This window comes from Trypanosoma equiperdum (genome assembly GCF_001457755.1).
Source record: "Trypanosoma equiperdum strain OVI genome assembly, contig: ctg_934, whole genome shotgun sequence".
In the NCBI taxonomy this organism is placed as follows: domain Eukaryota; phylum Euglenozoa; class Kinetoplastea; order Trypanosomatida; family Trypanosomatidae; genus Trypanosoma; species Trypanosoma equiperdum.
In genome coordinates, this window is record NW_027124903.1 from 1037 (window position 1) to 10346 (window position 9310).

The window sequence follows — 9310 nt, forward strand, 5'->3', positions numbered from 1 at the left end:
TGAGAGCCTTTAACCCTCATCTTCTCTTTGACCGATTTCTCGCATTGCTCCGTTTGTGATATATCTTAGCTTTAAAGTTTTTAAGTTTAGCTGGTTGTTGGCGTTTGCTACAGGTGGGGGGAGTAGCATCATTTTCTGCAAAAGAGAAAACACCCTCCAATGCAGCCACTACAGGCAACCGAACAGACAAAGAAGAAGCTGAAGTCGTTCGGTAAAAACCGGCGTGAGATTAGGGTGCGCACCACCTATGATGAAAAGGGCAACTGGATGGCCGTGAACAACCCGGACAAGCTGAGGCAAACGGAGTGCCCAGCTCTTGACCGTTACTATCGTGACCTTCAGCGGTTGTGTACGCCACAGGAGTGGGGCGATGAAATGGCGCTGTTCCGCCAACCACTTCCCACTACATTTTGGATCAATGACACGGATCCCTTAGCCCCCGAAATTAGTCGCTATTTCGAATCGCTGCCTGACACAGTAGTCGAGGCTATTCCGTGGTACCCGATTCGCGGGATGGCGTGGCGTATAAAGGCTGGGAAGACTGAATTTCGGCGTCCCGAAATGAAGGAATTACGGAGTTTTTTAATTCGTCATACTGCCATTGGGACTGTATCGCGCCAGGAAGAAGTGTCGATGCTCCCGCCTTTCTTGTTGGACATTCAACCCACGGACAAATGCCTTGATATGTGCGCATCCCCAGGCTCAAAAACAGCTCAAATTCTTGTTTCGTTGGGGCGGCATAAGGTTGTACCTCATGATAGTGATGCCTCACCCTTTCCGTTCGACTACGACAGCGAGGGGCTTGTGGTCGCTAATGATATTGACACCAAGCGAGCCAACATGCTGGTGCACCAAGTTAAGCGTATGAGGTTGCTATTCCCGTTTGCACTCTTTACCAATCATGACGCACAATTCTTCCCCAATATGGTGTTGACCCCTGGAGAAGCGCAACCCCACACATGTGGACAGCAAACTACCGGCGATGATGGCGCCACCGAGCTTCGGTTTGATAAAATACTTTGTGACGTTGTCTGTTCTGGTGACGGAACAATCCGCAAAGCTCCACACATACTCAAGATGTGGTCGCCCCGGGAGGCTATATCGCTGCAGAAGGTGCAGATTCAAATAGCATTGCGTGCCTGTCACCTTCTTCGCGTCGGCGGTCGCCTTGTCTACAGCACGTGCTCTATGAATCCCATAGAAAATGAGGCGGTTGTAGCGCAGATTATCCACCGCACGAAAGGGGCTATGAAACTTATTGACTGCTCCTCGTTGCTCCCCGGGTTGCGGTTCACCCCGGGTCTCCAAAAGTGGGTGGTGACGAACTCAAAGGGCAATGTGGTGGAAGCTCCATGCCAGGAAGCACACGAAGCACTCTTCCCGCCTGGAACGCCAGGGGCCTATTCGTCGGATGCGGTTGATGCTATGGACTTGCGCCTGTGTTTGCGACTGCTTCCTTCCCATTGCAACGGCGGCGCATTCTTCATTGCAGTGCTCAGCAAAGTTTCTGAGTTCCGCTTCCATAAGCATGACGAAACAACGCAGCCAGCTATCACGGTGCCGGCGCACTCTGCCCGCATTTTTGAACGCGAAGACAACACATCAGTCGACACGGAAGTTACTCAGGATGGCCTCCCTTTAGGAAAAAGAGAAAGAGAGGAAAACGCACTCGACTTGGCCAAAGATGAGGTTCGCGGGAGAGGTGTTCCTCCGCAATTTGTTGCAGCTCCGGAGCCCATTATCAACGTCATAACGGACTTTTACCGTGTATCTAGCTTTCCGACGCGTCTGCTTGTCGTTCGTACAGCAAATGGGCAACGGGAGCTGAAACTTTCCGGTGGGTCTGTCTGCTCCATTGTTTCGCGCTCTGCTCTCGAGGTTTTGCAGCATAAGACGGACACTCTTATTGTGGTAAGCGCTGGCCTTCGTGTTTTCGCCCACGAAAATCTTGACGGCGGCTGGCGCATTGCCAGTGAGTCGGCTGTTCTCTTTTCCAAACTAATGTCCCAGTCCCCGCGACGGCTGTGCGTTCACGTAAGTTTGGTGGAGCGCCTTTTGCAAGGAGGAAAGCTAAAAGACATTCCCTTTAATGATATTGAAGACGAGGCGGTACGTTTCCAGTTGGAGTCAATGGATATTGGCACTGTTCTGCTGAAAATTGAAGCCCCCGGTGCGGTCGGAGGTGTTCTTTACTCCGTGGCGCTGAGGGCACGTAAGCGGTTGCAGTTATTAGTGGACCAGGAGGACATCGTGGGATTGAGACTGCGGTTGGGACTCCCCGCGACGGAGGCAGCAAAGGTGGAGGATACCAACGCACAACAGAGGGAGGGTGGTGTTATACCTGCTGATTGCGCGGAGGAAGGGGCGGAGCGCATTCCTTAATAAAAAGGGAGGGAGGGAAAAGCAGTTGCAGTTTTGTTGTACACCAGCGACTTGCCCACGAATGAGAGCGCAACTGTGTGCACGTGTGTGTGATATCGTGTTCAAAACCGTGCGTGGCCACACTTGCGCGTAGTTGAATTGGTATAATTTAAGAATCGTAACATTAAGCGATTAAAGCTTTCAATGTGGACCCCTCATTCCTCTTCTTTCTTTGGACTTCTTTTCTCTTCCTGCTTTTATTCGTGTGGCGCAGTCGTGCGCTTAACATATCCGTCTGCGGGTTTATTTTGTTTCTGCTGTTGCCTTCGTGTTTCTCGCGAATTTAAGGCAGTCTGTGTTTAACTATGATGCCTCATTTCGGTTCTCCCGAATTTCTCTTTTCCATCTGTTTTCATTTCGTTCGGCCCCTGCTGTTTGCGAACGATGCGTGCCCATTTGTCTGCTCGCACACGCAAACAAGGAGTGTAGCGGGTGCAATTGTGGATACGGAGAACAGGTCCGGCCAGCCGTTTGATCTTTTTCGTCTTTTTGAATCGCCAAGCATATAAAAAACGGGAGCCTCAGGTGTTGAAAATTCTGCACGAGGCACAGTATATACACACATTTTATTTATTTGTGCGCGCTCGCAAGCGGATCTAGGGGATAAGGTGCAAATCGCATCGAGTAAGTCACAAAGTAGGGGGGAAAGCGCAAAAACATCGAGTGAGGTGACGGCCTTTGGTATCTGTTTACCCCCTTTTTGCTGAAGGAGGGAAATAGTTTCGAAGAAGAGACATTTCCTCTCACGATTGTGTACAAGTATACCTTACAAGCCATACAATAATTGAAGACTTGGGGATAGATAGATTTTTTTTTCGTTTTAGTTTCACGCACAAAACGGCTTTTCCGTTCCCGTCCAGGTATGTCCACAGCGAAGAGTTTTCCGATGGCTCAACTTTCTACACGGGCTCAGTATAGCCGTATGCAACGAGAGTTTGTGCAGTTACAAAGGCAGGAGAATCCACGAAATATAAACTTTACCACTTCTTTAAAAAATCGCCACAAGAATCGCTATTTGGACATATTGGCCAATGAGGAGACAATATATCCACCGGTCCTAAAGGCCGTCGGGGCACAACCTGGGCGTTATCCCTATATCAATGGGAATTTAATCGATCTTGATTTGCCACATACGTTTGTCGCTTGTCAGGCTCCCGTACCGCAAGGTGTCCCTGACTTTTTAGAGACCCTCAGTGAGAAGAAGGTGGACCTTGTTGTGATGCTCACTAAACTACGGGAGGGTGGTGTTTTGAAGGCAGAGCGTTATTGGCCGGAAGAAGAGGAAGATTCCTTGTCATTTCCGGAATCTGGACACGATGCTATAAAGGTGACAAGGGATGCGGAGGCGTCGTACGAGGTTGATGCTGAGCTTGACATCGTGCGTCGTCCGCTCGTTATCCATGTACCCGGTAAGCCAATGCATCGGGTGCTGCAAGTGCAGTACGTCGGTTGGCCCGATCACGGTGTTCCAGAATCCGCAGCATCATTTGACGAGCTCTTGTCGGTAATCAAGAACTGCGTAACCACTTCCCCCATATTGGTACATTGTAGTGCTGGTATTGGTAGGACGGGGACACTAATAGGTGCCTATGCCGCTCTACTTCACATTGAGCGCGGGATCCTTACTGATTCAACCGTATACTCTATAGTTGCAGCGATGAAGCAAAAGCGATTCGGTATGGTTCAACGGTTAGAGCAGTATGCAGTTATCTATATGACTGTTCTGGGCCGGCTCGGTGTGGATATTAGTGGACTGGTGTCGACACTTAACTTAAAAGCGTAGTCGGCTGTGCCATAACTTACCCCTTTGCACATGTGTGTGTAGCGCCGCAACGTATCGTATTACTCGTTTGACGAACTGTTCTCCCCTGCTTTTTCTGTAACCTCTCAGACATGAAGAGTCACATTGGTGTGCGGGAGAGAAGAGGGCTTGACCCGTACAGCATGGCTGGATACTCCTCACGTGCCGTGCCGCGTGAATAAATGATACGGTAATGCGGAAGTGATAATGTTTGTGGAACGACTTGCCAAACATTGTCGGAGAATTCATGTGTTTTGACGTTAATACCAATATCGGTCAACCTCCTTGTGTGTAATTTTTTTTCCCTCATTTTTCTGAAACCAGACCTCCAACGTTTGTTTAACGCTTTGTTTCGAGTGTGAGGAAAAAAATAACAACAGAGGGAAGCCTTTGTTCTCTCCACCTCACTTTCTATTACTCACTTTTATTGGAGATATATATATTTTTTCTTTTCGCCCTCAGTCAGAGCAAACGGCAACTGTAGGAGGAGATTCATTCCCCGTAAGGGACGGAGAGGGTGCTTGAATCCTCGCAGCCCTGCTATTTGGTGTCGATTCGAAACCTTGGTGTGCAAACAATAAAACAAACAGAAAACGTAGACTGAGGAGGGACGTGGAGCCCGTACGCCAAGGAGGTAAACCAAAAAGAGGGGGAAAATAACGAAGAGCAGGGACAGCAAGAACACGTTTTGGGATTTCGAGGAATAAGTTCAATTTGGTGTCGGCTACGTTTGATCGTTTACGAAGGGTAGAAAAAAGTTCGTAGTAACGACCGTACAACAAAAGGTAGCTGGGAAAAAATTGATTGAGTGACACGATTTTGTCATTGCGGCGGAAAACATTAATTCGATCGGCCACGAGATGGCTGGTGCGGAACAACGACAATTTCACAGCGTAGAGGAAGTTAGCGTAGAGTTAGGTCGCGCATCACTGCATGCTTCTTGGGGTTTCAAGACATATGACGGTGTCTGCCCCCTTCGTGTACGTGATGTAGCAGCGGAGATTCCTGAAGGTGTAAGGCGCGGTGATGAAATAATTGCAGTTAACGGAATCCGACCAGGGAGCTATGATGAGGGAATGTCATTGCTGCATCAGGCGCAGTCAACCGTTCAGCTATGCGTTCGTCGTAAAGTCAGTGGAAGTAAGTGTGCGACAACAGTTGATGAAGGTGCAGAACCGCGGGAGTGTGAGTATATTGGTATCGAGCCAAACAGCTGGCGCAATCGAGCCTCACTCCATTCGCTTTCCCCTAGCGCGGAATGGGAGGGCACTATATCCCCACAGCAACAACAACGGAAACCTGCGGACCAAACTACTGCAACATCATGTCACCACTCAGAGTCGGGTGTGAGGACGTCTGCACAGCTTGCACTTGACAAGGTGCTTTTGGCTGTGTGTGGAAAAGACGCACATTGTGAGGACACAATCACTGAAGGTACTACCGACACGGAGGGGCCACCAAGTGGGCCGAGCAGGGCCCCACTTTCCATTAACAGTCAAGTTGCTGGTATATGGCGAGGCATTTTAACTAGGAAACGGAAGCGTCTTGATGACGCCTCAAGGGATAGCAAAAACTACATGGACGTTTGTAGTGTGCTTCCCAAACTTACCCACCAGGTCATTTACGACTGCCAAAACTGCCCCTTTTCAATTGAGGAGGGCTTCGTACCGGAGTTTCACAAATCTGTCCAGTACATTATGACTGAAAGGGCGCTGTCCCAAAAGCACGCCGCCGGTGACGAGGACGGAGACGGGGACGCGAAAGTGATGCTGGCGCCGGTGAAGGATCGCTCCGACGAAGATTTGTCAGCGGTAATGGCACAGGTAGAGGCTAAGAAGGCTCAGTGCGGAAAGGAAGTGAGCCAACGCGACACTGTTGCTGATGTACACCGAATGAAAAAGATGTTGAGCTCGCAGCAAAGTGGCATGCTGAAGGTGGTGGAAAGCCACCGTGAGAGCCTTCTGCAGAAACTGAGGGAAGATGTGGGTTGGTATCGAGAGACGGAGTGCAGCGCCCAGGACTTCTTTGCTTTGCACTCAAAGGCCATCTCATGGTGTAGGAAAGCGTCGATAAAGCAATCTCCCGTTGATTCTAAGGTGAAGTACCCCGCATTTCACCATGGAAACCGCGAGGGCCATAAGCGGCACGAGCACCCTCAACTGCTCCCACCACCGCCACCGCCACCGCCACCACCGCTGTCACAGCCGCATTTTCCACCCCCACCGTTTGCAGCGGCCCCTTCTAGCGCTGCTGTTGTCCCTGTGAGTACGGTTTCACCCCGTGGTAGGGTTGGATACGTTGCTCCCCCAGGGTATGCCAGGCGGCTTCCTCAGCACCCTCCTCTTTTTGATGTACGAACGCTGAATGCGACGTTGTATCACCGGTAGAGCGATGCAAGTTGACGAGTGTGCTGTGTCTTTTGGTTCCCCAGTCGCGGTCCTAATGATAATTTGGTACTTCCGGCGCAAGGTTTAAGGTGTTGGTCCTCTCTTCCACCCCTCTTTTGCGCGGTAGTGGACGGTTGCGGCATTTGTGGATGCTTCTGCTCTGACTTCATTTGCTTTTGTTTACCTGAAGGGTACGCGAGGGGTGTGTAACATTCTTAAACATATATATATATATATATAATGTTCATGTGTACGTCCGTGTGTGGTATCGTGTGCGTGCTGTAAGGGAGCCCACGGGCTTTGCTTAAACCATTTTTACTTCTCACTAACGTGATATCGCTCCCTCTAAAGTCACATTCTTTGCGGGTTGGATGGAAGCTGTTGTGTATGAGATCGAGCAGGACCCAGATACAAGGTTGCATCGGCTAAGAAATGCTATGCTAGCCTTCGTTTCTGTACCCATGGCTTCTCCTCCTGCAGTGGCTCTTCTCGTTTCTCTCTCCCTGGACGAACCCCCGGGTTCTTCACGCAAGCAGCAGGATCGGGCCACAACAAAAGCAACGGCGGTCGAGACCCAACTTCGGAGCGCGTGCGACGATCGAGCCGTGCTTCTGAAGTGGTTGCGAGCCGAGATGAATATCGTGTTAGATATTCCTGTAGCCGCTTCTTTTGAACCTAGTGGGGCGGAGCAACTCTCCGTACTCTCCACATGGCAACAAGACCAGCACCGGTCCCCCTGCGTAAAGCGGATATCGTATTACTTTCGTTGCGTAATGTGGCACCGCTGTGGGATAATCACGAGACTAGTTCATCCCTGCTCGGTCGTCAGCGTGACGTCTGTGCCCCACACCTTGGGTTGTTTCTTCTTGCTCATCAGAGCCTATTGCTTGATGTGACCTGCTGTGTCGGAGGTGGAAAGCTGGAGTTGTTATCCCCTGCGGCCTTCAGTCCACTTCGTGCACGGCACATCGCGAAAGGCCGCACAGCAGCCGTAGCATTTTACGGCTGTTGGCTGTCGCTAGCAGCAACACCAAGCGGTTTTCACATCTTACAGAAGAGACTTCAGTCACTAAACGAGCACGTTCTTTCTGCTATGCAGTTGCCCTTGTGCTGTTCTTACGGCGGAAAAGTTGGCAACCTTCAGCATAATTTATCAACGGTACCCAGCCCAGCAGGGGCGGCGCGACCCCGTGAGGTCCACACGGTTTCCGCACCACTGCTGCCCACGCGTCCATTAAGGGACATATTCAGTCTTCTGGGTTTCCTACTGGCTTGCCCGCACGTTGACTATTACAGCGAGGCCACTAAGTTTTGTACTCGGGTGGCGACAAGGAGAAAAACTGCATTGGTAACAGAGAACAAGTGTTTCAGCGGCTGCGCGACACACAGTGAGGAGGTGGTTAAGAGATATGACAGAAAACGGATGAGAGGCGTGATTCGCGCATCATTGTCCATGCGTTCAAAGCGGCAACAGCACTCAAGTGCTCCAGATAAAAAACAAACTTTCACACAGCTAATAACATCGGAAGAACCTCTGTGGTATGAAGACTGCGGGTCTTAAGAGGGGGTCTCCACAGCACCCACTACTTCATCTCTCTGAGATCATATACGCTGTCTCGGATTTTGTCTCCACTGCGGTTTGTTGTTGTTTTTGTGGATGGGGTGACTATCCTCTTTTTCAGCCATCCTCCTCACTCCATTGTCATTCTCTTTGTGTTTCTCGAACCTAAATAGAAAAAATACGTTGAGAAGGTGCGTATTTGCTTTTCGGTGAACAAAGGTTTGTATAAAATAAGCCCGCTTTCTCTTATACATAAGCCCCACTTACCCTTATAAGAAAGATGATGCAAGGATTTCCCTCCTTAGGGGAAAAGGACCCAGCTGCCAAGCCACCAGCAGAGGGAAAACCGACCTCAGCTTCGGGAGAGAAACAACCGAGCGAAGCAGTACAAGGAATACCGCTATACCAAGGTGAAGGTAATAATCAAGAAGGATTGAAACGTTTTGTGGTACAAGGGTATAAGGATGTGTGGGCTGCAATATTATACATTTTATGCATTTTCGCCATCGCTGGAATCGGAGTACACGCAATGTGGTCGAGAGGCTCCTCCGAAGAAAAACAAGAGGTTAAAACAACAACAGCAGAAAATGAGCCTTCAAATTCAAAGTCCCTTTGGAGTGTCTACTTTCTTGTTGGCGTGGCTGCTGCCGCTTCCATCGGTGCGGCGTCCGTGTCGTTTCTACTGATGCGTATGTTTCCACGCAAGACAATTCTTTTCGCAAACATTGCCGCCATAATTATAAACATCATTTCAGCTTTGCTAGCAATATTATCAGGACACATGGTAAGCGGTATCCTCATGATGACATTATGTGCCCTGCACATAATGTGGTTTTTCTTTGCACGGCACCGAATTCCTTTTGCTGCAGAACTTCTCAAGGCCTCTATCGATGTGTTGTCTGGCTACAAGGCGGTATATTTATTCAATGTCATGTTATGTGTTGGTTGCACAGGATTACTTATGCTGTGGGCAAACGCTTTTATGTGGACGTATCAAAGAAGTCAAGCGCAAGATTCATCATTCTCCGGTATAATTTACCTTTTCCTTATGCTTTTCTTATTTTGGACATCGCAGGTGACAACTAATCTGATGCATGTAACAACTGCTGGACTTACTGCTACATGGTACTTTGCTGGTAA

General features: G+C 49.5%; 3 protein-coding genes and 1 pseudogene across 4 annotated transcripts; all 4 read left to right on the forward strand.

Moving 5' to 3' along the window:
- Window positions 1-159: 159 nt before the first annotated feature.
- TEOVI_000456500 (member of the NOL1/NOP2/sun family of proteins) lies at window positions 160-2382 on the forward strand (the record flags this gene model as incomplete). The annotated part of the gene is made up of 1 exon (XM_067227321.1): window positions 160-2382. One exon carries the CDS (start codon window positions 160-162, stop codon window positions 2380-2382), a length of 2223 nt encoding a protein of 740 aa, XP_067083422.1.
- Window positions 2383-3283: 901 nt separating this feature from the next.
- Window positions 3284-4204, forward strand: TEOVI_000456600 (protein tyrosine phosphatase, putative; the record flags this gene model as incomplete). The annotated part of the gene is made up of 1 exon (XM_067227322.1): window positions 3284-4204. One exon carries the CDS (start codon window positions 3284-3286, stop codon window positions 4202-4204), a length of 921 nt encoding a protein of 306 aa, XP_067083423.1.
- Window positions 4205-5082: 878 nt separating this feature from the next.
- Window positions 5083-6609, forward strand: TEOVI_000456700 (uncharacterized protein; the record flags this gene model as incomplete). The annotated part of the gene is made up of 1 exon (XM_067227323.1): window positions 5083-6609. One exon carries the CDS (start codon window positions 5083-5085, stop codon window positions 6607-6609), a length of 1527 nt encoding a protein of 508 aa, XP_067083424.1.
- Window positions 6610-6980: 371 nt separating this feature from the next.
- Window positions 6981-8170, forward strand: TEOVI_000456800:pseudogene (annotated as a pseudogene). The gene is given in 2 exon segments: window positions 6981-7343; window positions 7346-8170. Coding segments are annotated over 2 exon segments (1188 nt in total).
- The last annotated feature ends 1140 nt before the right edge of the window (window positions 8171-9310 follow it).